Source organism: Talpa occidentalis, unplaced genomic scaffold (assembly GCF_014898055.3).
Source record: "Talpa occidentalis isolate TD23 unplaced genomic scaffold, MPIMG_talOcc4v2.1 talOcc4.12, whole genome shotgun sequence".
NCBI lineage: Eukaryota > Metazoa > Chordata > Mammalia > Eulipotyphla > Talpidae > Talpa > Talpa occidentalis.
Window position 1 is genome coordinate 95,155,300 of NW_023601212.1, and position 27,436 is coordinate 95,182,735.

At 46.7% G+C, this 27,436-nt stretch overlaps 1 protein-coding gene across 1 annotated transcript; it reads right to left on the bottom strand.

Annotated features, from left to right (window-relative positions):
• Window positions 1-1,421: 1,421 nt before the first annotated feature.
• Window positions 1,422-27,436, bottom strand: ERCC4 (ERCC excision repair 4, endonuclease catalytic subunit). The gene is made up of 11 exons (XM_037507578.1): window positions 27,224-27,436; window positions 25,963-26,143; window positions 22,115-22,310; window positions 21,064-21,271; window positions 18,274-18,454; window positions 17,223-17,351; window positions 15,647-15,757; window positions 12,850-13,450; window positions 10,854-10,946; window positions 4,153-4,265; window positions 1,422-2,155 (listed from the first exon to the last, which is right to left on the bottom strand). Exons 1-11 carry the CDS (start codon window positions 27,428-27,430, stop codon window positions 1,422-1,424), a joined length of 2,754 nt encoding a protein of 917 aa, XP_037363475.1. The 5' UTR covers window positions 27,431-27,436.

Sequence of the window (27,436 nt, forward strand, 5' to 3'; positions counted from 1 at the left end):
CTATTCTAGCAGGTGTATTTTTAACCCGGGGCAAAACTGTAGCCTAAATCTTTATTCTACCTTAAACTAACCTGTGTTTGCCCCTTGTCTGCTCTTCAAACCCTTGCACAGAGTCCCCTGATCACTCCTGTGGCTCCTATAAACCCCTCGGTGCATCCCTGCAGCGCTGGGTATCAAAACTCACACATGCCAAGAAACCAAGCTGTCAGGAGGTTTGGAGAAGATGGTGACAGCACTTCTGCTGAGGCCCAGACCACTGTGTGCTACTCTCCACCGTCTCCTCTGAGCGCAGGTGGTGAGAGGCCGGGGAGGCAAGGCTGGCACCAGGAACCCGTGCGATGTGGCCAGCGGAGCTGACACTCACATCAGCTCTTGAGGTAGAAAATTTACTACTCATTATTAAATATGTGAAGAACACTTAATAATGTTTAAATATAAAAGTTTAAAAACTACGCAAAGATGCTATGAATGCCCCTCGGGTATACCTCAGTACAAAGCTAAGTCTAAGTCAATTGGAAGGAGGTTCAGAATGAGATTGTTATTTTGACCTCTTTTCAAATACATACCTATTTCTTCAGAATGTTTCCGTGCTGGATGGTTGATTTTGCTTTTACTTTCAACCCTCTAATTTCAACTCGGCGAAGGAAAACTGCATCGTAACATCTTTGCGGGCTTGCGTTTGATCCTCACACACAGAGACTCCAGCACAGGAATGTGGGTCTTGGGGATGGGAGGAGGAGGAGCTCCTATTTGGCGCCCCAAGTCCTAGGGTAGAGGCTGGGAGGCCAGGGAAGAGGAGGTCTGAGAGACGCTGTCACTAGAGTGACATTTGGGCCTTAGGGTTGGTATTTAGGAGGCTGGATATCTGCAAAAACAGAATTCTAAGGGTTTCCTCACTTACACTGTCACATTCTGGCAAAAGGGTAATTCATTGTGTATTTTAAAACTGGTTTTGAACAACCAAGTGACAGGACATGCCACATATTTTCAGATGGCCAGAAAGTGAAGCGGCCGGGGCCAGGCGAGGCCGTCTCGGCGTGTGGTGGGGGGCCCATGCCCACAGCTGTCCTCAGAGGTGGAGGAGGCTCAGAGTTGAGGGAAACACAGAGGGGGGACGTGGTCTGGCAGGGGGGCCGAGAGCTTCTCTGAGTGTTGCAGGTTCCCCCGTAGACAGGGGGAGCGCACGGCTGAGGGGCCTGTCAGTTCGTGTGGGGGAACAGACTCCTCCTGCCTGTTCCAGGAATGGCCTAAAAACACTTGTAGGAACGTTACCTGCTCCAGGCACAATTCAAAAGGGAACGCCCTAAGCCGCGGGGAGGCGCAGGGAGGTGGGGGCCGGCCTGGGGCGAGGGCAAGGCTCAGGGGGGCCTCTGGGCACCGGAGGGGCACCGGGCGCGCGCAGGGCCGGCCTCCCGGGGCGCTCACTTGCCCCGCCGCCCGCGGGCCGCCAGCTCGGCGTAGGGCGTGTGGATGAAGTCGTGCAGCTGCTTGGCGTTGGCCGCGTTCCCCAGCACGGCCGCCAGCTCGGCCTGCGACAGGCGCGCCAGCTCGGCGATGCTGGCCACGCGGTTCATCAGGGCACGGCAGTTCTTGGCGTTCACGCCCGGCATGCGCAGCAGGAAGTCCTGCGGGCCCGGCCGGTAGCGGTCGGCCTCGGGCAGCGAGTCCGCGTCGGCGGTGACGGCCGCGGCGGCCGCGGGGTCGGGCTGCGGCCGGTGGCGCTTGAGCTCCTCGAAGAGCTCGGCCGCGGCGTGCGGGGACGCGCACCACAGCAGGCGCAGCCGCGGGAAGTGCAGCGTCAGCAGCGCCAGCCGCGCGCTCACCGCCGCGCCCGCCGCCTCGGGGTGCCAGGCCCCGCGCGCGCTCAGCGAGAAGGGCTTGCGCGGGTCGAACTCGATGAGCAGCAGCGGCCGCGGGTAGTAGCGCGCCATGGCCACGCACTGGCTGTACAGGCGGCCGTTGTTCAGGGAGCCGATCAGGTCGCTGACGCTCTTGCGCTCCACGCACATGTCGGGGGTCAGGATGTAGTCGCCCACCTCCAGGGTCACCGGCTCGATGTCCACGCCCCGGCGGTGGATGAGCGCGGGGAGCTCGCTGCGGAACTCGCGCATGTCCACCACCACGCGCGGCGGCGCGCCCGGCTGCTCCTGGCCGCCTGCGGGGGTGGGTGGGGGGTGAGGAGGGCGTTGAGAGAGGGACACCCCGGGCCGGCGCCGCGCCAGGGCGGCGCCCCTGCCCGCACCTCCAGGGGCGCGTGGTGCCACGTGAGATTATTCCCCGGTTTTTCTGTATTTTTGAAAAGCTTTCTTTACGCAGTTCATCAGGGCAACGTCCCTTAAACTCACAGAGCGACAGGAAGGCCAGAAGCCCTCGCCGCTCCTTACTGGTCACTCAGAATGTGCGTGTTCCCCCGCAGGCCCTGCCTCCTTCACGTCAGCGCCCCAAGGGCCCCAAGGACACCCACCAAGGGTCTCCCAGTTCCTGGGACAGAGCCTGGTACACAGTAGGTGCTTAATAGTGCTCGCTGCCTTAAGAACCGCTCAGAGCCATTTCTGGAGCACTTAGGGCTGCATCAGTGAGTCCAGAGAGGGCAACACGGAGGCAGCAGGGATGCAGGAGCCCCTCAGCTCAGGCTCCTCGGCTCCAGCGCCAGGATGGCTGAGATGGAGGTGCAGGGCTGGTTGTGCTCAGTAGATCGGGGACTGGGTGCTTCCAGCAAGGCCCAGGTGATGCTGAGCTGCTGGACCACACGAGGGCTGCTGATGGCGGGAAAACAGCCCTTAAAGACCATGCTCTAATCCCTGCAGCCTGTAAGATGCACTTCACGTGGTAAAACGACTTTGCAGATGTGACTAAGTTAAGGATCTTACGGCTGGGAGATAGTCTGGATTAGCCAGGCATGCCCAGCGTCCTGCCCAGTGAGGGGGCAGCAAGGAAGGTCAGACAGAGTGGCTGGCTGTGAGGGTGGAGGGGCAGGAAGCCAGGGGACTGCAGGTGGCCGGCCGCCAGAGAGGGGGAGGCAGGGGACGGCTTCTCCCCGGAGCTCCGGGGGAGCGGGCCCTGCTGACACCTGGACAGTAGCCAGTGAAACCCATCTGGACTGCAGAATTGTGAGACAACAAATTTGTGTTGTTTCAAGCCACTCAATTCGTGGTAATTTGTTATTGCAGCTATAGGAAATGTTTGAATACATGGGCTTGAGGGTGAACTCAAAAGCACAGATTTCTGCAAGTAGCCTTCTGTGTGGCACCGAATGCTCACATTCATCTTCCCTCGCACTCACTGCCTTACACTGTGGCTCCGCATGACATGTCAGCAGCCCATCTGGGGAACAGGAGCTTCCAGAAAGACACATGCTCTGAGTCAGTGTTTCCCAAATTCCAATCCAAGGACCACTTCCAGCAGAAGGCCCTGGGGCGCTGACCCTGATGCAAAGCCACCGGGTCAGGGTGCTATGGATCCAGGCCTGGGAACCAGTTTTCACAAGCACCTGGGTAACTCCTCAATGCACTACATCCTGAAGCCCACTGCCTTACCTGCGCGTGACCCTACCGAAGGTCAAGTAAGTGCAATCACACTGCTTTTCTCATGTCACCTGGCTGCTATCAGCTGCTCTCCTGGGCAGAGAGGGTTCTGGGGAGTGGACTATTCCCGCACCATGGAACTCGGCGTGTCTTGGGGGTACAGAGATGGTGTGCGGTGTGGCTGAACACACATCACACCTCTGACGTGAGAAGTACCAAGACACACGCAGACTGAGAAAGAGGCGTGGGGATATGGCCCTAGGTGACTCCTGTACTTCTGAGATCTCCTGGCTTTTCCAGGCTAGAGGTTAGAACCTTGTCACCATTGACAAAAGTTTCTCTGCAAAAGTACATTCTGGGTCTCAACCAACCACATTCAAAAGCAATACTGGACTGTAACTAATTTCGAAGTTGGTGGCCCAGAACATGACTCCACGTGTGTTCCAGAAGAGGAGCCTCAGATCCTGAAAGGACACGTGGCTGGTAAATGGCAGAGCTCAAATTAGGGAATGGGAGCAGACCTCAACTTTGAGGGGTTCGAGGAAAAACCAGGCCTCTGAAGAAACTTTAGAACCCCACCATGTCCATCCTGGGTGATGAGGGTGCCGGTGCTGCGGGGGACACTCACCTGCCTGGCGCGTGTCGGCGGAAGCTTGGCTCGACATGGAGCCCCTCGCTAGGTCCAGGTTTGTCTCGTCTCTGCCTTCTCTTTCTTCAGGGATGACCATGCTGGCCTTCTCCCTGGGACAGGGGAACATTCAAACATTCCTTGAACTGATTTCAAACTTCCAGAGTTTAGCTGTTTATAAATTACAGTATGGAAATGACCTATGAAGTAGGCATGTCAAAAATGCCATTTGCAGCAACATGGATGGAGCTGGAAGGGATCCTGCTCAGTGAAATAAGCCAGAAAGAAAAAGAAAAATACCGGATGGTCTCACTCATAGCAGGAATTTAGAAGACCCAAATAAGGGACCAGGAAAAAGACTAATTATAATAAAGTAAAAATCAAAATCAACAAGCAACTATAAACCAAAGACACACTACGGGTTGGGGGGGGAGAAGGGAGTAGGATCAAAACAAGGGGGGGTGGGAATTTTACGGTGACGATAACCAAGATGAAAATGCATACATTGTGCAAAAATAAAAAATGATTTAAAAATATATATTAAAAAAATGCCGCAGACTACTACCACTGTTTATAAGACAAACATGTCACTGAGCATTAAGAAAATTTAAATAATTATATGCCACATTTTCAGAGCAATCGTAAATAGGCATTGTTAAAAATCACTAATTATAAAAAATGAAAACACAGAACTTTGATTTAAAGAGCCCCAGAGGAAAGGCCCCATTACGCACGCTCCATTTTAAAGGTGAACCAAGGTGAATGCAAGAAAGCAAATTTCCACGGGAGATTTAAGCAAGAAAATCCATGTCTCAGGTTATGCCACAGGAGCAACACGAATTCACTCACTCGTGAATCTATGTGAAAACATTTATGGAGTGGGCCTGTGTGCCACACCAGGTGCTCTGGCTATAGACATGGCCGTGCAATCAGTCCTGCCTTCAAAGCTGGTCCTGCATCTTTGAGCTGGTAGATGGACAGGATGATGCAGTCATGACCAAGGCTTATAATCAAGAACCACAGTCACGACAAGACCCTCCATAACCAAAGAAAGAGCGAGCCAGGTCTGCCGTGGCCATATTTTTCAACAGCAGTAATGTACGCTGGGGCCAGTTCAGGAAATGGCGAGAACCGGGTGTCCATCTTGTGCAGGTGTGATGGGAAGATATACAGGTGTACCTCGTTTTATGGCGCTTTACTTAATTGTGCTTTGAGGATATCGCATTTTTACAAATTAAAGGCTTGTGGCAATGCTGTGTGGGGCAAGTCTGTTGGCACTGAGGGGCACACATTCACTTTGTGTCTGTGTCACACTTTTTAGTAATGAATTATTATTATTGTTCTTTTTCAAAAATTTATTTATGCATACAAGAACTGGGGTATAGGCCAGAGTTGCAGGGGTGAGGGTGAGAGATTCACCAGAGACAGTGGCGGATCTAGGCGGATCTACTGAAATAGACTGCTGAGGGGAGCAGCGGTTGAGGCAGGAGAGGTCTGCCGTGCCATGCGGGTCAGCTTCCTGGCCAGGATTCAAACTCATGCCTCAGTGGCTGGCGATAGCTTAATAGTGCTGAGACTTTAACCCCTGCGCCACCAGGGAGGCCCCAGTAATGAATTATTTTCAAGTGAAGGTATATACATTGTTTTTTAGACACTTTTGCACACGTACTATCATGCACTTAACAGACTATTTCACAGGTAACAGACTGTAGCATAATGTAAACATAACTTTTATATGCACGGGGAGACCAAAACCTTCCTGACTGCGGGGGTGCAGGAAGATGCCCGCCTGACTGTGTGGGTCACAAGCCCCCTGCAGCCCCTCTGAGGCATCTGCCCAGGGCTGGGCCTCTGCCCTTGCAGGGCTTGCAACTGTGTTGAGGAAACAGCAATCCTGGAAAAAACGATGGGCCTAACCAACTGCCACCTAGAGACTAGGGTAAGGCGAGATGCCAGAGGAACCTCCAATAATAACTGGTCACTTTGGCCAGAGTGAAAATAACAAACATTTTCCAATGAAAGGAAATGAAATCAGATGAGGAGCAAACCTCCCACCTCCCAGCGCTTCAGAGCAGGAGCCACTGCAGACAGAACTCACCACTTGGAATTCCACACGCTTTGGAACAGTATAAAAGGCAAAGTTATAATTAGGACCCCGTTCTGTAAAGAGATGGCAACCGCTCCAGGCCCACTTCTCCATGTTCTCAGGACCGGCGTCAGGTGTCACCTGGGACACTCACCGCTTCTAGAGAACTTGAGTTGTGGACAACCCACCCCAAACTGGTTACTGCTCTTCAACTTCTTTTATACTGGGGGTTTTTCTTCTGTCTGTATTTCCACTTGCTTTGCTGGCTGGGCCACATATGGCTTGGGGACATATGATTCCCCTGTGACCTGAGCAATTGTAGGGCATGGGCGAGGGGTGGCGAGGAGCGGGGGTGGGGGGGGGGGCTCTGAATCCACATTTCCTGCATTTGAAACCTTACTAGCTCTGTGACCTTGGGCAAATCATTCAGTGGCTCTGTCCTTCAATTTCATCTGGAAAACGGGACAATAATGAAAAAATCTACCCCAAAAGACTTAGGAGGTTTACAGAATATACGTGAGGCACTGAGTGCAGAGCCGGGCACCCACAAGCACTCTACAAATGCCAGCTGCTATTAGCACTGTCCTTTTGTTAGGCTTGGGTCCTTGTCCCCTAATTATGCACGATTATGCTAAAAACCTGATTGACCTTCAAATGATTCCACAACTGTTTCAATGTTGTTACACTGACCGTGGAACTGAAAATTGAATCTGACAAAAACAGGCTCCTGGGAACGAAAGCTGGGTGGTGAAGAAACTGCAAGTCTTCCGAGCAGCGACTCAGATGAATTTTAGAAGTTTGCCATAATGATACCTCAGCCCCGCGCTCTCACCATTTAGCACACTCATTCCAGTCACCCTGTGACAGGCACAGGGTAATAATTTAAATATTCCGAGTCCTACTTTCTACTTCACTGAGAGGACTGAGGTTTCTTATCTTCGCTTGAACAGCTTCAGCGAGAGGTGAAGAGCCCGTGCTGCAGGAGAATAGGGCAGGGGCTGCTGAACTGCAGGCCTCTTCCAACCGGCATTTATTCAAGTCTCATGCTAACTTTGTGATATTTTCAAACTGTAAAATTTCAAATCATCTTACCCTTTCCTTTGAAAAGCAGTGACCTCTCCGAAACTATGTATATTCGGAATGTTATTACTGATTTTTCTACCCCGGGAGCATTTTACTATCAATACTTAGAAGTGTAATCTTTTTTCTCTTTGCTTATCGTTTGTAATCTACTGACCTTTCCTCTAGCCAAACCATCCGTTCACTGCCAGTTTGCCTGACTCACTCTTTTCCAGTTATTTTAAATAGTAGCACTGCTTTTGTTCTTATATCACCCACGGAGGGCCTGGCAGAGGCACATCATCTTATTCTCACATGAAATTGTTCTCTAACTACAGGCACAGTGCAAATACTCTTTCAGCAATGCATCTCACATATATTTTGCTTTTCAAACAAACACTTCTCAAATTTCCCAAGTTTTCTGGGAAAGTAAGCATCTTACGATTCTACATCGTGTTACCATCTGATTGCTTTGTACCATGGGAAGATCTAGTTTATAATAAGCAGATAATCACCATTGAGAGAGATCAGAAATGATGCCAGACCATAGATAAAATTACATTACAATGTGGTCTGGAAATTATTGCCAATTGAAATGCTGGAGAAGGCCCATGTCCCAGGCTCTGCTGAGTGAGGTTTCCAGGATGTGCCAGGTTGATCCCCACTTGCTACTGAGGCTCTCCTGTGTAGAGTCACTCTTATAAACCAGGAATGGCATCTGGTCCCCAGTACTTTGCTACAATCTACTCAAAGTGCTCTTTTTCTGGATCACAGACTCCAGGGGAAGTCCTGGAGAAGAGGCAGTTGCACGGAGAAAGGCCGGAACACAAGAACTCACCACTGTGGACTCGACTGGGCTACAGCGTTGGGCAGGCAAGGGTTAACTCAGCAGTTCCCAAGAGAGGCCCTCTCCTCAGGACTGGCTTCCACCAGCTTCTGGGAGATAAGCTCTGAGCCCTTAGAACATCCTGCCTGGAAGAGGGTCTTGTATTGGTCAGATGGTTTATGCTGCGATGTGATTTATGGTGAATGCCTGTGTTTACTCTGGGGGCCGGAATGTGGGAACTCCATGTCTGCATAACTGACACCCTCCCGCCCCTCAGCAAAAAAAACAAACAAACAAACCAAAAACACCAGATGCTGAGGCTCCAGCGAGCTCCTCCACTGACAACTTCCCCTCCTCTGCTTCCCCTCACTGCTGCTGGGAGCACCAAGCACATCGGTGTGCTTACAATGGGGAGGATGCTGGAGGCCAGCATGGCTTGGGCTTCAGCAGGGCCTCCTTTCCTGCTGCTACTTTTAATCTGACCCTTCTCTGCGATAAGCCATAACTGCAGTATACCAGTTTTGTGTCTCATCTGGCCTGAGGGTGGTCTCGTGACCCTTCAAGTGAACACCAATAAATAGCCCAATGGATGTATTATATTTGGGCTCTGTGTGCTCATTTGTAACTCAAGAGACAATGACTTCAATTAGCGAGGCTTCAGAAAAAAGGCATTTAAAAAGAGTGAAGGAATGGTTAGGTACAACCCAGCATCCATTATTGCCAATTCTTTGGTTCCATCTCCTGGATATCTCTTAAGTCTGTCTACTTCCCTCTGACAATCTCACCCTGGCCACCCCCTGTTCTTATCAGACACTTGCAATAATCTCCTGACCAGTTTCTCTGTTCTGATGCCAGAGAGAACCTAAAAAATATACTTATGTCGCTTTCCTCTGAGCCTTCAAAGCTGTCTTACTGCCTTTAGAGTTAAGTCCCGAATCCTCAGTTGAACCTCTTCTGCCTCTGAGCCTTTACACACATCTTGTTCAGTACAATCCCCTTCCAATCAGCACACATTCTTCACACATCAGCCTAAATATCTGCAGCGAAGCGGTCCCTGATCCCCAGAACAGAGTGATCTCTGATGTATGGTCTTACTACACTTGTTTCTTCTACCTTTGCAGCTGGTGGCTCACTGCACACTTCTATTTATTATAATACTCAAAATCATTTAATGTTTTTCTTTCCCCCCAGAGGATAAGGTCTAGGAGACAGAACTTTTTCTGTACCACTTAACTCCAGCACATATATATTAGCACACGGTTTGGCACATTAATAGATACTCAATGAATACCTGTGGGCTATTTCGGTCTTGGGGAGAGGGGAGGCTTGCCAGACACAAGGGGAGATAGGGAGGTGCTAAAAATTTTGTACAAGAAGTGGCAACCTATCTAATACCTCGTTTTTTATGATACTATTTCTGAAATATTTTTTCTTAAAAATTGATATACACAAAATTAATAATAAATGATCCCATGGAGCACGTTAACAGAAAATACAGTTTCATGGGCTGAAAGGACTGACCAGTCATTCTATGACCAGTAGCTGGAAGAAATCATGGCCAAGGCACGTCACAATTCCAAGGATTTGAAGGGGAGGGGAGGTCTGCCCATGGGGCATGCTGAGTGCATTCACAGGGACTTGATGGCACCAGTAAGGCGAGCAGCCCTGTTCCCAGGGACGCATACCCTGGACTAACTGAGACATAGATATTTTATGTACATACTGAGAAGTCATGGTCTTGGAGGATGGTTGTTCACTTGGAAATTCTGTCTTGGGCCCTGGCAGGCTAATATCGTTAATGATAATTCTGCCCTCTCACTTCCAACGTCTGAGGTTGGAAGATTGGTGTGGCCCAGGCTATAGCCTGTGCCGTGGTTGACCCTTTCCATGGTTCAGCCCAAGGACGTCCTGGCCAGCCCTTGTCCCTGGCTTCTGAGGCCCATTCGATATATATGATGCACCTTCCCTTGTAAGCTGCCATTGCCTTGATAACGTTCCTGGGGGAGGCTAGCAGATTTCTCTCACACCTGCAGGTGTTAAGGGGCAGCCAGTCGGCTGGTTGGCAAATATCTCCCTTAGCAACATCTTCCTTATAATAAACTGAAAATACTTTCTATTTGGATTTGGAACGTGTTGGACACTTATTCTCAAAAACATAGACACGAGTTCAGATAAACATCACACCTTTTAAAATCTTTTTTTCCTCGGAGTGACTACATTGATGGTGAGCTGAACTGCCTAGGTGGGGAAAACTCTTCCCAGTATAAACAGCACAGCTCTCACCCAAGCACAGACAATAGAACTTGCATGAGAATTAAAAAACAAACAAACAACAAAACATACTTCAGAGGGAAAGGACAAATCTTCACATGTGGATGGGTGAGCAGGAGATTTAGGAACATGTTTCTTAGAAAAGTAGTGTTTTAGTTCTCTTTCTGTGACCTATAGTTTACAAATAGAAAAGCAGTTCTTTTGAAGAGTTTGAACACTCAGTTCAACCACTGAAAAGAAGTCAAGATGGCAGCAAAGGAAAGAGGACACGTGCAGATGGACACCCGGGGGGGACAGACCTGAGTACAGGACAGACCTGATGTGATTCCCCACAACTTCTCACCCTCATCTTTCCTAAGCGCCATTGGATACCCCTACTCTCCCAACCTGGAGAAGCTTCTGGATCCTGCATGGCCCTCAACGGAGCTGTGACTTCCGCAGTGGTCTTGTGAGCATTACCTTATGAGTTTCTCAAAAGCTTCCTTTTCCTTCCGCAAAGCAGTGAGATAGCGTTGCTCCTCGGTTGAGCCTCCGTATATCAGAAAGTAAACCCTGCAAGTCAAGACAGAGCTCTTTTAGGTTGCAAAAACATCATTTTTAATCCTTGAAAGGCACAGCATCGCACTGAAACCAGCAAGCGAGAGTGCTCAAACAGTAAATATTTGACTAAGAATAAAAGGTTCCATTAATCACATACTTACTAAAACAAAGTTGCCTAAACCCCACCTGTTAAAGGTCTCATTACCACATGGGTTTTTTTTTCTTTTGCCAAAAGGAGGACAGAGTTTAGGTAAACACTGAAATATAACTAGAGGGAGAGGATAATTCTTTCCTCATAACTATAAACAAATCAGAAAACACACAATCTCAGTGGCTTCTCTTTTTTCAATTTTTTCTTTGCGCTTCTGCCAAACAATCATTTACTAAGTTGGAGAGTAGTTATAAAAACCAGCTTATGAAGTTCATGTTTGTGAAAAGTAAGCAAATGAAATCTATATGACCTTTGTGTTCACAAGTAGTTTCTCATTTTTTTTTTTTTTGATTCGTGTCTCAACAGAACCCAGCCACCTCACTCGTTACCCAAACACACCGACACAGGAAGGCGTAGGTGCCATCAGGCATCCCCGGAGGTGATGTATTCTTTTCTCTTACTGAAGGCCAGTTTTTCTGTCTTTGTCACTACCAAGCTGACTAAACCCCCTCATTGTCCCTTCTCTTCACCTTGTGAGTCCTCAAGTTTTCCTTCGCCCTCACTATCGTGGATTATATTCCTTGGAAGCCTGACTGGGAGACCACTGGCGCTCAGGCCAGAACCAGGGCGTGCTGTGGCCAAGGGAAGGTCGCTCACTGTTCCTGGGCCTCAGTTTCCTCACAGAGTGAGGGGTTGACCTACCAGACTCCTTGCAGCTGACATTTTATTTCCAAGTGTCATACTATTCTATTCGCAGGTGACAAAGCACTGTGCAGACAAGAGCTAGTGACAAAGGTGATTAATAGCAGAGCATGAAGAACTGACCAGACTAGAGCTAGCATCCCTTGGTCCAACTCAGATGTAATTATCATCTCTTCACCCGGCATTACTTCTGATCCACCTCCTCCATTCAGCTCTACTCGGAAAGGCACACCAGTTAAATCGCAGGAAGGTTTCTTTTGGCTCTGTTTTTGGTTCAGCCTAAGTTCAGGATATTAATTTTGCTATTTCCCCTCAGATATCTGGAGAGCCAGAACACTATCTTCTTTGGGAAGCATCATTTTCTCATCTGAGATTTCTGTAGCTTTTTCATCTGAGACTTCTCCGGACTCAAGAAAGCTTGGTACAACAATTCCCCAAAGACTTTAGTTTTATGCGGCTGTAACTTAGTCACTTCTTAAAACTGAAAAGCGGGCCTCCCCGGGGGCGCAGGTGGTTGAGCGCCGCACTGTGCTGTCCGCAGCCTCTTCAGCGCGGGTTCGATCCCCACTGGCCTCGGAGGAACCCACATGGCGTGGCAGATCTCCTGTCTCGCCCCTCAGCTGTGTACCTCGTCAGTCTGCCTGTTGTGCTCCCCGCTCTGTCTCTGGTGAATCCTCTCACCCCGCGCATCTGGCCTGTACCCCAGCACTTGTATAAATAAAAAATAAATCTTAAAAAAAAAACCTGAAAAGAAAGGCTTTCTAGAAGACTTAAATTATTTAGCTGCATCACAACTGCATTGACTTTTGGTAGGATGTTCTAAGTTTCTCAGACTTGTCGGGGTACAGCCCCCCATGCGCCCCGACAGAGGCCTACCCAGGGCCGGCGGGGACGGGTGTCCCGCCTCAGCCGCGCTCCCTGGGCCCCGACCTCGGGCCCGACCCCGGCGCCCTCACGCCCCGCTCGCCATGACCGAGCGTGGCGCGGGCCGGCCCCGCGTGAGATCCCCAAGGGCTGTGAGGGCGAAGCCTCGAGGACGCGCCTCCCGCGGTGGCCACTTGCCTGAGCGGCCGCCCGGGCCGGCTGGCCCGGTACACCTCGAGCTGGCGCACGAAGGGGAGCTCGGCGTCGTACAGCACCACGTAGCGGGGCTCCAGCTCGCGCAGCACCCGCGTCAGCGCGTAGGGGTCGCTGCAGCCCAGCAGCGGGTGCAGGACGGTGAGCGGCTGCCGCAGGATCCCGTAGGCCGCGTCCGACGACAGGTTCAGCTCGAACGCCTCGGGCCGGCCGTCCCCGCCGCGGCCTTCCGGGCTGTCGCCGCCGTCCCCGTCCCCGGGGCCGCCGTCCGCGCCCGGCCTGTCCGCGCCCGCCTCCGCCGGGGCGCCCACCATCTGCGTCAGCGTCAGGCGGCGTTTCTTCTTGAGGGCCCGGCCCTTGGCGGGAGCCCGGTCGCCGGGCGCGGGGTCTTTGGGCCGTTTCTTGGCCCTCGCGGCCCTCTTGGCGCAGTCCTCTCTCCGGAACGGCGCCCACACCTCCTCGGCCTTGCTGTCCTTCTCGAAGGTCTTCCTGTAGAGCCGCAGCAGGAAGGCCTCGGCCCCGCCGCTGAGGTACTCCCGCAGCTGGGCGCACGTCCGGTCGTCGCTGGCGCAAATGAGCACCTGACCTGCAACGAGAAAGCAAGGTCAGGGCCCCGCCAGCGCCTGCCCCAGCGCCCTGAGGATCCCATGGAGCACGGTGACAGAAAAGACAGTTTCATGGGCTGAAAGGACTGACCAGTCATTCTATGACCAGTAGCTGGAAGAAATCATGGCCAAGGCACGTTACAATTCCAAGGACTTGAAGGGGAGGGGAGGTCTGCCCACGGGGCCTGCTGAGTCCATTCACAGGGACTTGATGGCACCAGTGAGGCGAGCACCCCTGTTCCCAGGAACGCGCCCGCCCCTGGGTGCTGAGGCCCACAACGTGTGCAGTTTGTTTCAAGAAAGTTCTTAGGTGTTTATCAAATGCTTCCACCTCTCTGGCAGGATTACTTAAATCTTTTGAGTAAAGTTGAAGCCAGAAATATCTAGTCTTAGGAAAAGTATAGTCGTGGTGTCATGGAGGCTTTAAAGAAGCCCTTTTTTAATTAATAATTTTGCAGAAGATCTTATACGCCAAGATAAATTCCAAATGGATTACAGAGTCAAATGTCAAATATTCACTCATAGAAGAAAAGTGACTCTTCTAACCTCTCTTTGGATGGAGATGATTTTCTTGGCTTAGAAGCAGAGGAAGAAACCTCAGAGAAAACTGGTATCTATAATCTAAGATTGACTCCATAAGAATAAAAAAAGGGTGCACTGAAGAAGCTAAGACAAAAAAAAAAAGTGTTCAAAAACTGATAAAAGTTAACAACTTTAATATATAAAAAGTCAACACAAATGCAGAAATTAGCCTCAATTAGCAAAGGAAACAGATAATTCATGAGAGCAAATGATAATGAAAAGCTTACCACACAGTAGCATTTAAAGCAAGATGACACTTTTCTGCAATCAAATTAATAAAACTGTCACACACAATGTAATACACATATGTAATATACATATATAGAACACATACATACAAATACATTTGTTCACCAAGTGAAAAAGGGGTAAGTTGCAGGGGGAGACAACAGGGAAATTGCTACACTGAGCATTTGTGCACATGCCTCTTTATGCATCTGTTGCTATTATTGCTGTAGGGTGGGGTCTTTGACGTGGAATTTCTGGATCCTAAGGCATGAGCATGTGTAGATCATGACAAATTACCCTCCTCCAAAACTGTAAGATTTACATTTTTGTCAGTGATATATAAATGTTAATTTCCCCCCATTTTTTGTTGAAAAGTGCAATCTCTTTATCTTAAAATATGTTTTTGCTCTCTATTAAAAAAAAAAAAAAAAAAGGGGTAAGTTCTTACACTGCTAGAAGAAATGAAAATTGATAAAAACATTACATAAGCCAATGTGGTAACTGTGTCTTAAGGACTCTGTCATTTGACTTATGGATTCTGGATCCAGAAATTCTACCTGTGCTATGACCTTAACAGTGAGAAACAGAAAACACATGAAAGAAAATCTGGAAGGAAACACGCCAAGGCTAACAGTGACTGCATCCATTTCTGCCTTCTCCATTCTTCTTCGTCCTTCTCCCATTTTCTAAGTGAGAAGCATGTGTGACCTTGGCTCTAAAATCACAGCACCATAGGTTCTGGGAAAATACCACCCGCGTTTACTGAGAGAAGGACTGGTGCTTGCCTTTACTGTCCTGCAGGAGGTCAAGGATTCAAGCCTAAGTTTCTGTAATTGAGTTTCATTTTCCACTTGACTTTATGTTTAAGTGGAGTCGCCCTGAGTCTGCTGTGTCTCGTGCCGGCACACTTGTGTGTGAGCAGAGCAGCCCTCGGATTCGGAATTGTTTTTGATTCCAGAGCCAGGTCGGTGTCACTCCATAGAACAGTTGAGACTTCTTTGGAAAGACACTTGCTGAGAATATAAAATGTGAACTCATCAGCTTTCTCCTTGGGGATTCCAGATTTACAGTCTGGTGAATATGTATGTGGAGATTAGCTTAAATAGGAGTTCCAAGGATGCAACCAGCAAAAAAACAAAAACAAAAACAAAAAAAAACACACTTTCCTGAATACACAATGATTCAACCTGGAGAAAATGACATCCAATGAGAAGAAAGGAGGCTGTTGCTAGGATTTCAGTGTTCACTTGGCATTTATTCATTTGCATTTTATAAACAAAGTACAGTAAGGTGTAGCTAAGCAGCTAATAGAAAGGGCCTCCTTGCTGGATTCTGAAAGTAAAGGCCACCATCTCCTTTTCTCCTACCTGGGCCACCAAGGGCTTCACTCTCCTTATTTTCTGCCTCGATTTCTTTCAGTACTTCGGTCAGTGCTTCCCACTTTGGGTTGCTTTCAAGGACCAGTTCCCTTTTTGTTTCTGTGAAGAAATAAAAGACAACCTACATTTCATGGCTAGTACTTATTCCAAAGACTATTAGACTAACAGATAACACATGCTTCATTCTATAGCTGAAGAAAGTCCTCTGAGCTTTCTTCAACAGTAAGAATTCATAGAATCTGCCTTCTTGGAAAAGGGTCTACTTCTGGCTTGATTGATGACACCAGCATTAATCTAGGTTTCATGATACCCTGATAGAGGGCTATGTGCACAGTCATTAATAAAAGATGGTGCTGGGCCTCCCTGGTAGAGCAGGGAGTTGAGCACAGCACTGTGAAGCTATCTGCAGCCTCAACAGCATGAATTTGCTCCCCAGATGGCCACGGAGCTACCCACATGGCGCAGCAGACCTTTCCTGTTTCACTCGCTGCTCCCCTCAGCAATGGATTTCAGTCAGTTTGCCTGATCTGTTCCCCACTCTGTCTCTGGTGAGTCCTGTTATGTCCCACACCTCTGGCCTGTGCCCCAATTCTTGTATGCATAAATAAATAAATCTTTAAAAAAAAGAGATGATGCTGTGTCAGTTGTCAGCTGTGATACTGTCTTTAAGTGGCTACACAAAATGAAGGTATCAGTGAGAAAAACAGTAGTTAGTACTTCTAAAATCCCCACGATGTTTATAATCTGGAACATGGAATAAAAGTAGACAACAATAAGGCCTCCTTGATGGCCTCAGGGTTAAGTCTCAGGCTACCACCATAAAGGCCCACTACAATGGCCTAGCCTGAGTTCAATCCCTGCCCAAAGAGCCAACCCACATGGCACAGCAGACCTCTCCTGTCTCACCTGCTGCTCCCCTCAGCAGTGTATTTCAATCGATATGCCTATTCTGCTCCCCACTCTGTCTCTGGTGAATCCTCTCACCCTCCATACCTCTGGCCTATACCCCAGTTCTTCTACGCAAAAATAAATAAAACCTTTAAAAAAAAAGTAGACAACAATCAAACTTTTATTTCTACATGTACTCAAACACATCACTATATATTTAAGTTCTGAAACAGACCTTTGCATGAGGCAGAAAGTAAGCACTAACCCAATTCCATACCTTAACAAAAAATACCAATGATATTTATTGTACCTGTTGGAATAAATGCTTACTTGCCTCTTTCTAGTATATTTAGGTTCTCTAAAAGCTAGAAAGGATGCTAAATGATACACCCAGACTTTAAGTGCACAAAATAATAATTGCCAGAAGTAAAAAGAAAATGAATCTACAGTTTTTTATGGAGTAGTGAGAATAGTCTCGAATAACCTTTGGCATTTATTTGGAATCTCCTGGCAGTGGATTTTAAGATTTGCCAAGTAAATGCTTTCAACACATATTACACATTACATATGACACAGATGCACACATTTTCACATGGCTGAAGAGTTACAATCATGCTGTAACTTGATAATTTCCACACCAAGTAGTTAAAGGCTTAGGCCTCTGAGAAACCTTTACCTTGCCCTTCTTTAATCTCCGTTTTTTCTGACACTTTGCCTTTTTTATTCCCTTTGGCATCTGGAACCTGATAAACTCTTGCTCTAGCATTTATGAACATTGAGGCGCTGGAGTCAAAAAACAGCCAACCTGATATGAAAAGTTAAAAAAACAAAAGACTTTAATTCATGGTCCATTTGAAAGAGTTTCTGATGACCTGCAGATACACCTGGCTGTTGACCTGTTCTCCCAACCACAGCTTCCCCCTCCTGCAGCCTCTGTCCCTGGCCAGAACAGTGGTTTTCAAAGTGCAGCTGGGGGGTGGGGGGCTCCCAAGATATTTTCACAGGCTCTGCAACTTCAAAACTGTTCTCATTATAGCACCAACGCATCATTTGGCCTTTCCCCACTGTGCTGACATTCTCAGAGTTGGTGCAGAAACACAGGTGCCTGAGCATGGCCTGGGTGCTGGGGCCCAGGCGTTGGTGGGGCTGGTATTCTTCCTTGCTGTGCACCCGATGTTTGTGACAAAAATGTCCCTGAAGAAGCAGTAAAAACGCTTGGCTGTACTGAATCTTGGCTCCAGGAACCACACCTGGACAATTACCGGGCTGGCCAAATTCTGACAGTTGCCACAGTGAGGGGTCGGGGATAAGATGGCTGTCATGAATGTTTCCCTACATATGTCTTCTTGGCCTTGAGCACTCTCGAGGAAGAAACCCCATACTCCCTTGCTGTTTCTTTGGGGAAAATGAATTTTAAGTTCTTAACAACTAAACTTCCAGAACACGTCCTATTTCTAATTTGGGGATGGTCTGTATTATATAGTCTTTCCATAAATAAAAGTGCCTGGAATGTATATGTCTGTTTATTGTTGTACAGAGCAGAAGGTAAGTAGGCGGGAACATTAGTTATCAATAAGACCTACACCCTTGGGCTGTGCACATGAACATAATCTGAAATCTCAGTACACCAGGTAGTTAGATACAGCACTGCCTGCATCTGACTCCCTAGCAAAATACAGCACTTGATTCAAACCAACTCCTAGAATATTAGTATTTTTATACCCTACCTGAGTTCTGACCAAAGGCTTTCTCTGTTGCTCTCAGAGATTCCAGAAGATTAAGAAATGTGACACAATCATACTGGGAGAGATACTGAAGCAATGTTCGTAGAATCTTCAAATCCTGAACCAAGGATTTAGTTCTGGCTCCAAGCTGGTGCCATAAAGGGTCCAGGTAATGGCGGATTGTCTAAAACAAAGATAAAATTTTGTGTTGCTAAAACAGGTTCAACATAGCTATAAACAGTATACTTAAAAATGGTTAAGATGGTAAATTTTGTTATATTTAAATTTACCACACACAATAAAGCATCCAAAACATTATCCCCCAAGGAAGTGAAGAGAAAATTTCAGTTCATAAGATTCAATAACAGTGTAAAGCAGATTGTGTTATTTTTTTCCTTTAGAATTATTTTATTACATGATACACATGTAGAATAGTTTCTAAGTTCTACACACACTTAATTTCTTGTAAAGGGAAAATGTTACCTCTTATTATACCATAACCATGGCTAATAACTTTTTAAGACTTCTGAGAAAAATCTTATAAAAGGTTTTTCCTGGCGCTGGAATGTTAACATGCAAGAAGGAACGCTCCCACACTAGGAAGATGATGTCACTGCCGCTTCGGATGCAGCCACAAAAGGGTCTGCGGCAGCTCTGGTGTCCTCTGCCACGCCACTGCATGTTGCACGACACTGAGATTTGAGTTTCCTTCCCGTGGTTATTCTTATGACCGGAAAACCTAAAGCTGTTCTGTGGCCTCTGGGCTCCCACTGTCTCTGAGTTACACAGTGAAGCCCGTGTGGCAAATGGGACCAGGGGCAGTCCAGCTTCCTCCCCCATAACCACCACTTCCCCCACTGCCTCCTAGACCATAGTTCCCCCATCATAAGGCCCCCACAGGTTCCTGCTACCACCAGATTCTCTGCTCTCCACTGGGCCATGGTTAGAAGGCTGCTGGTTATAATTTCCAAAGTCATTATAATTTCTACTTCCAGCCAGAATCTTTATTACCAGACAATGAATTTTTCATTCCCCATGTTTACATTAATACCTTTATTTATATGAACTCTCCGTATTACATTATTTATAAAAATAAACTACAGTATTAAGTACCTAATTATTAATTACATTATTAACCAGGACAGAAAACACCAGATAATCAATCATCTGTTATTATGAAGAGACACATCTGACTTCTGCAGAGTTGGCCCTGACCCTGTCCTGGATGGACAGAGACATGGGATGAGGGAGCACAGAGCACACAGAAGCCACATGGTACCAGGTTAAATACCACTGTACCTTCACTGCTAATGTCAAAGGTCTGTTTGTTTATTAAATGTGAGGCATGGATGGGAACATATTTGTTAAGTTAACAATGGACTAAATGTGAATAACGACTCCAGGACAACAGACACTGGGAGTGTCCTTACACACTGGGGCATGTAGCTAACTACGTGCCTCTTTCGTAAATCATCTACAAAGGCTAAATTTTCGAATGAGAAGTTATATCTATATTTAGATTTGATTACTCAAAGAATACGTAAAATACTATGTTGATTTTTACTAGCCAGGAAATGAGAAAGCAGAAATTTAGTAGAAAACAGATCAGGTTGTATTTTGTTTTTCCTAAAGACAACAGTACATCTTATAAAAAGAATGTGAGGCATTTTTTTTTTTTTTTTTTTGCATTTTGGTATCACCATACACTAGATTATAATAAACTTTAAAAACATAGGAATGAAACACATGAAATTAATTCAGTGTGTTACTTTATGATATGATGACTTTGGGAGAATCAGAGAAATAAGGAGTTAAGTTTTCCTTTTTACATAATATAATCAGTACACATTATTTCCAAGGACAAAGAGAGTAAATTTAAAAGACAGGTATTTGTTCTTCCCCAAAATGAAAACTTAGCTGCTTGGAATTTTTTAATAGCTTTTTCTGGGTCTACATTTCAATCTCATATCTGTGCCAATATTAATTTATGATTAAAAAAGTAAGTCAGAATAAAAATTCCTTGAATTGAAGCCTTACCTTTTTCTCAACTCAGAATGTAATTTGAAGATGGGGTCTTACATTCCTCAGTAATGAAAACTCATCCAAAATATTTTAATTCCAAAAAAGAGATCATGAATTTATGTATAATTATGAAGCATTTTATTTTATTTTAATTTTTTTTTTTTTTAAGATTTATTTGTTTGTTTATACAAGCACTGGGTACAGTTAGAAGCGCGGGAGGGTGAGAGAATTCACCAGAGCCAGAGAGGAGAGCAGAGCAGGCAGAAGGATCGAAGTACACTGCTGAGGGGAGCTGCGGGCGGCAGGAGAGGTCTGCGCGCCATGTGGGACCCTCCTCTGGTGGCCGGGGAGCAGCCGGGGATCGAACCGGTGCCGCAGAGGCCGCGGGCAGCTTCACAACCCAGCGCTCAACCGCTGCGCCACTGGGGAGGCCCTATGAAGCATTTTAATGTAAAACTCTTCTACCTGTTGCTATCCCAATGTCACTTTAGATTAAAAAGGTTATTTATCCTCTTCTTAATTACACTTAAAACAAAAGCTCATCACTGTAACTGCAAAAATCAGAGTTATGTTTTGATGCCAAACCACATAGTTTTTACAAATGATTACCTTCCAGTAAGCCAGAGTGGAGCTATACTTTAAATCACCTCCAATTTAATTCTAAAATAATGGCAAATTCCTACTGAGAACACTGCAATTATTAAAATAACCTGCATTCATTAAACGTACAACGTAACGCACCAAACTTAAAAAGGAAAAGAAATAGCATACCTTATCAAAAGGTTTTCCAATAGCATTTTCTAAAGATAAATCTTCGACTTCGAGTGACGGGTTATGGAATTTCAGCTCTTTCAGACATGTGTTAAGGATGTCCAGGATGGCCGTCTGGATAGCAAGCATGGCCGGTGTCATGGAAACGTGAATTTCTACGACTTCAGGTTTGTGCTGTTCTAGAAACGAGTGTACTGCTACATGGAACCTAGGGAGACAAACAGTTTTCAAATATTTTCTATAGTTTTGGAAGCAATGTATTTCTGGTCTTGGTTTAGTATTCTAAAAGTTTTTCTGGTAATTGTAATTAAGCAAAACGGAAAGCAAAATGACGTTTTTCAGGAATATTTTTAACCTCAGTGAGTGGAAGTATTATTCAAGTCAGTCTAGGGTTAGAAAACTATGACCTGGACCCAGCTCAGAGTCTGCTTTTATAAGATGCAGAGACACACAAATCACTTATACGTCATCTCCAGCTGCTTCACTTTAAGGCTTCCAAAGCCCACAATATTTGACTCTCTGGCCCCTTATAGGAAAAGTCTACCAATCCCTGAAATAAGATATAATCAAGAAAGGAAAAAGGCCGCTGCCACTCTTCTCAAGTACCAGCATTTGGCCAAAATATTTATTAGCACAGTTTGAAATGTTTGAAAATGGCAGTGTTTGAAAATGGAAACCTTATGTTTTATTTTCCTGAGAAATTTACATAAATTCTTCAAAATTTTTGTGCTTTATTTCCCTGGTGGGTAATTTTCAAAGGGAAGCGGGAGTCTTAGCCAGCAAGTCTGCATCTCACCTAAAGCTGCCATATGTGTCTCCGAAAAAGAAAGTGGCTGCCCTGCGTGGATTTGATGAGCAGAGAAATAACCACCAAGTCGCTCTCCTTTGAAAAGAATCACAAAGGTGGTGGGCACAGATTTATGTGGGCCCTACCTGTTAGGAGCCTGACAGGATACATGGAGTGTAACTATGCTAAATTTCATGTCTCGTGACAGCGCCAAATTAAACAACAGTGGATCCCCTCAGAGCGCCTGACCACAGAGGCCGTTACCTGGGCCACAGATACAGCTTCCTCACGAAAAGATTTCTCATCACTCTTTCCACGTGACAGAAACCCGTGTCAAAGGCAACAGCATTGTCCGTGAAGGCTTTGATGAAACCACGCTTGTTCTTCTGGCGGAAGAGGCGCAAGATGAACGCTTCCTGACAAGATTCGATGATTCTGTGAGCTCTGTACACCAAGATGCCTGGGGGAGGAGTGAGATGTGACAGAGACACAGGTCATTTTCATGCTTGCTTCATTCACGCGGCCCCCTGTTTCCTTAGCGCCTCCTTGAGCAGAGGGCGAGCGCTGTGCTAGGCCAGGGACACAGCCACCAACAAAACTAAGCCCCCGCCCTCCTGGCACACAATACATGATATAAAGTAAAACATTGAATAGGTTAGAGGGGGATGTAAGAGCTAAGGAGAAGAAAAGAATCTGAGGAGGAGGAGAGAGAGTGTGTGTGGGGGTGGTGGTCTGTAACTAGGAAGGGTAGCCTGACCCAGGCCGTAGCTGAGTGAAGGCCACAGAGAGGTGAGCGGTGACTTTGGGACCCTCTGGGCCAACAGAGTTCCGGGAAGAAGGAATAATAAGAGCAGAGGGTGGGTGCGACAGGCTTGATGGAGGGAGAATTTCTGAAAGCAAGGTGGGCACTAATTCTCCTTTTGCATACGAATCAGAGGTAGAGGACACAAAATAGCTGCATTTTATAAGTCTGGGCGACAATGACATCACCTATAATAATTCAGTGTTCAAAACCAGAGTATATTCAACTGAATTAGCCCACTGAAAAGAAAAACCTCTAATGAACATATTTAATACATCTGTATGGGGGGGGGGCAGTGGACATAAGAGTGATACTTTCTTTGTGAACTGAATCAAGCCAGTGACCTTCTATGTGCTTGCTGGAAATACACTTGCATATTTTTGCTCCAGTTCTCCTCACTCCGAGGGTCTGGAAGATGATACGTGGAGTATTTTAACCACCCTTTCTAATAGCTCAATAGACCCAATTCAGAGTCTACTATTTTAGTGTTTAAGTTTTGGATTCAGATGGTTACAATTTACTCCAGTTAAGCGAATTATTTTTCAATATAACAATATTGTTATTTAGGAATTCGTACACAAAAGATTTTCTATCAACCTAACACATGTACACAACTAACTGACTATTCAGAAAATATTTTCTACCCAGCAGCTGGGATTTTCCAAGTAGTTGACTGGGTCACACTTATTGGCCTAGACTGAAATATTATCAGTTGAAAATTTAAAGAATAAACTTCCAAAGAAAAGGTGAACCTCTAAGAAAATGTGTGTTTCAAAATGTCACTCTTTTGGAACCCAGAAGGAGGATGAGAACTAGCATAAAATAGCTTAGGTACTAGGCTTAGGTACTTTCATAGATTTTTATCTCATCTAATCCTCACAACAATTCTACAGGATAGGTCTGATCATGAGACCAGGAAAGGAAAGTAACTTGATCCATGCCATCTGATAAGTAAAAGGGAGACAAAAAATTCCAAAGTGACTCCACTTAAGGGTTTCCCCTTAAAAAAAACCAAAAAAACAAACAAACAAAACAAAACAAAAACCCCCCAAAATAAAAACAAACCACCACGAGTAGGTGAGACTTCTAGGGGTGAACCCAGTCCCACAAAGTATTGGTACTTGCAAGTTGGTCCACATCTACACGGCCTATTAGAATGATTTTCAGTATCAGAGGCTGGAAAGTTTGAAGGAATTAACTTATTTGTACTCCTTTCAGTTAAGCAGCAGCAGCTCCAGTTCAACCACTAGTTGGGAGCTGATCAGAAATGGAGATGGAATTTTGCACTTCCACTTAGGAACTATCTACAAGCTATACTTTGGACATTTCCTTGATTTAGAGTGCTCTCCGCTTAATTAGGGTGCACTATACTGACATTCACAGCGCAATAGTGGCATCTAGTGGCCATTTCAAGACTCCTCAACCCCATTTTGTCAACTTAAAGCAAAACCCTATACATACCAGAACACATCAAACAATAATACTTTGTAATGTATAGAGATTGCTGGTTATAAAAAGCAGGTCCTTTTTTACTTGCTATTATTTATCAAGTGATTATTGCATACCAGGCACTACACTAATCTATTTATTTTATCCCACTTAATCCTTACAATAACTCTAGGAGGTGCTATCTTCTTGATTTAAAAAAATGGAGTATTAGGTTATACATCTGAAATAATATGTTATAAGTGAATTATGTGTCAATTAAAAAATTAACTTGCAAAAGCAATAAAATGATAGAAGTATATTAGTCATTGATGTAATTAGTCAACAGCAGAGTATGTGGAGTAAAAAAGCCAGCACAGTTTCCAGCAACAGAAGAGTGGGTTCTACCCCAGGAGGGAGTGTCCCACTGGCCTCTACTCTAAGAACCGGCCAGCTTACTCATTTCACTCGTCAATATATATATATATTTTTTAAAGCCTGAGTTTTTTTTTTTTTTAAAGATTTATTTATTTATTTATACAAGCACTGGGTACAGTCAGAAGTGCGGGAGGGTGAGAGAATTCACCAGAGCCAGAGCGGGGAGCAGAGCAGGCAGGAGGACCGAAGTACACTGCTGAGGGGAGCAGCGGGCGGCAGGAGAGGTCTGCGCACCATGCGGGACCCTCCTCCGGTGGCCGGGGATCGAACCACGCTGCAGAGGCTGCGGGCAGCTTTGCAACCCAGCGCTCAACCGCTGCGCCACTGGGCAGGCCCCGTCAATATATTTTTTAAAGGGACATTAATAAAAAACAAAACTTGTGGTGAGGACTTGTTATTGAAAAGGAAAGAAAGAATATAATAAATGAATGAACTGGGAGTGTTTCTGGAGAGGGAGCAGTAAAGGAGAATGGTTAAAACCACCCTTAGGAAAGAAAGGGAGTAGTAAACTGAGGCTCAAGCAAGTTAAGGAGCTTGGTTGTAGGCGGTGGAGTTACCTTTTCAAGACAGGCGAACCTGACCAGAGGTCGGGGCCACCCCTGATGGCAACGGTAACTCTCAGGAAAGGATAACACCACTTTTCCTCAATCAGCTCACCATGTACCATGTGAAGCATCCATCACACACATTCATTCATTCAGTATTTGTTGAGGGTCTTCTAGGTTCAGGGCAAGATGACAGATGTCAATAGAAATATGATAATGATGGTTATAATTTCGAGTCTGCCCTCCAGATATTCATTAAAGATCACAGTATATCCGTGCATTCATCCAACAGATACGAGTCTATTTGCTACTAGGCCCCAGCTACTCAGCTGGGAGGAACAAGGTATTCCTGGGGCTCACAAATATGAACAAGACAGACAGACAGAAAAGTGTAACGTGGGGTTCTGGGCACTATGACTGGGCAGAAGAACAGGGTGACCTGAGGACACAGAGGGAGGGCCCCTTTGGGGACATCAGAAAAGGTTTCTCAATGGATAAACAGTAATGAAAAATAATTCCCCTGTATTAATTCTAGCTAAAACGAAACCATCCCCCAAAGAATTAAGCAACTACTTGTTTTAATTTGAAATCACAGAAATAATCTTCAAAGAGGAATACATAAAGAATATTTATAAACCTCTCGAGCCTCATTGAGTTCTCAAAGCAAATGCCAGCCACTTACTAAGTACTTACTGAACATGAACTTAGAAAACAAGGAAAAATGTATCTTTAGCTATGGATTCAGGCCACCATGTTGACTGAGCATCTAAAGGGAGTCAGGTATTAAGCAAAAGCATCCAGTGCCTGGCCACAAGCAGGTCTAGTTTAGAGTGTAGCAGAGGGGACAGAACAAAAAAAGGGCAAATTTATTTACAAATAGTAATAAGGGGTCACATTCTTACCAGTAATTAAATCAGAAGGTATTCTATCGGTCAGGAAATCAACCACAAGAATTCGACTTGTTGCAAATATCACACCTCCTTGAGTGTAAACCTCATAGCGACTGTTACTGGCGATTTCATTTGTCACCCGGCGAGGGAGGTGTTCAATTCCTTCTATCTTCAGCTGATTGATAAAATACTCCTAAAGCAAATCAAACTTGATTAGTGGGCTATTTAATCCAGAGGAATTTTTAATAGGCTGTGGATATTTGTATTTAAAATGCTGAGCTGCCTTTCTCAAAGACAAGGAACTGGCTAGAGAATAGACAAACTAAGTTATTCCTTTATGTGGATCTACATTTAACTCAGATTTTGTTTTTTTTTTGGGGGGGGGGTTTACATTGGGGAATCATTCTGCTTGACTTGTTAGCATTGTAGCGAAGACTTTTAAAACACTGGATGCAAGTCTTTGGATACCTACAAAATAGGATTAGCCAATTTGCAGGCAGGTGTGTTGGACCTTCAGCTGCCACCCCATCCAGTCTGGAGGGGACTTCTGCTGAGCACCGCCCTTGACTCTGCACACCTTCAGTTCAATGCTACTTCAAGGCGGCCCGGGCCTGCACTGGGGACACCCAGATGGATCAGTGAGGGGCCCTGCCCTCAAGGACTTTGTGTTCACTCTATTCAGCTGACGGTTTCCTCTGGCCCCCGTCTATCAGGGCTCACCAGACTTGTCAGACCAGGCCTCTAGGTGTATCCCCTTCACTCTGCCTCGGGGCACCACCATCTCCTCGACCCCAAGTGACCCCAGGCAGCCATCCCCAGCACCCCCAGCTCTGACTCCCTTCCCACAGCCCTCTTTTCCCTACAGGGTTCTCCCCAGCCTCCAGCACCCCTTTCAATTCCTGGCTCCCCCCCGCCCCCAGAGATTCCCCTGTCGCCTTCCCTCTTCCCTTTTAGGGTACCACTCCTCTGACCCCCGAAAGCTCCTTGATATCATTCTTCTATTCGTCGCCTCCTCCAGACATGTCCCCATGCCCTTCAGGGATGTCACTCCTTCTCCCCAAACCCTCCTCCTCAGATGACCCCCCTCCTCTCCGAGCCCCTCGCACCCCTGTCAGGGACCCGCGTCGGTCTCAGGGGACCCCCACTGCACACCCTCCCGCCGTGTCAGGGAGCGGCACGTCCTCGGAGGCCTGGCATGGGCGCCCGGGCCTGCGTGCGCGCGGGACGCCCCCTGCGCTTTTGGGGTACCCTCACCCCGCGCCCGCGGCCGCACCTCCTCGGCCGGCTGCGTGTTGAGCACCAGCACCAGGCAGGCCGGGTGGCAGTGCAGCCGCAGGAAGTGGTAGAGGAGCCGGTCGGCGCCGAGCCCGCGGGCGCACACCACCAGCCCGTCGGTCTCCAGCAGCTCCAGCACCAGCTGCCGCTCGTACTCCAGCAGCGGCGCCATGGCCGCGGTTCGGGCCGGCGCTCCCGGCTCCATGCGAGC

Coding starts and splice junctions, on each gene's coding strand:
- ERCC4 (XM_037507578.1), bottom strand. CDS start 27,430: ATGGAGCCGGGAGCGCCGGCCCGAACCGCGGCCATGGCGCCGCTGCTG. Junction 22,311..25,962: donor ACCTTCTGATTTAATTACTG/GTAAGAATGTGA, acceptor CTCCTCCCCCAG/GCATCTTGGTGTACAGAGCT. Junction 15,758..17,222: donor GGAGATTAAAGAAGGGCAAG/GTAAAGGTTTCT, acceptor ATTTCTTCACAG/AAACAAAAAGGGAACTGGTC.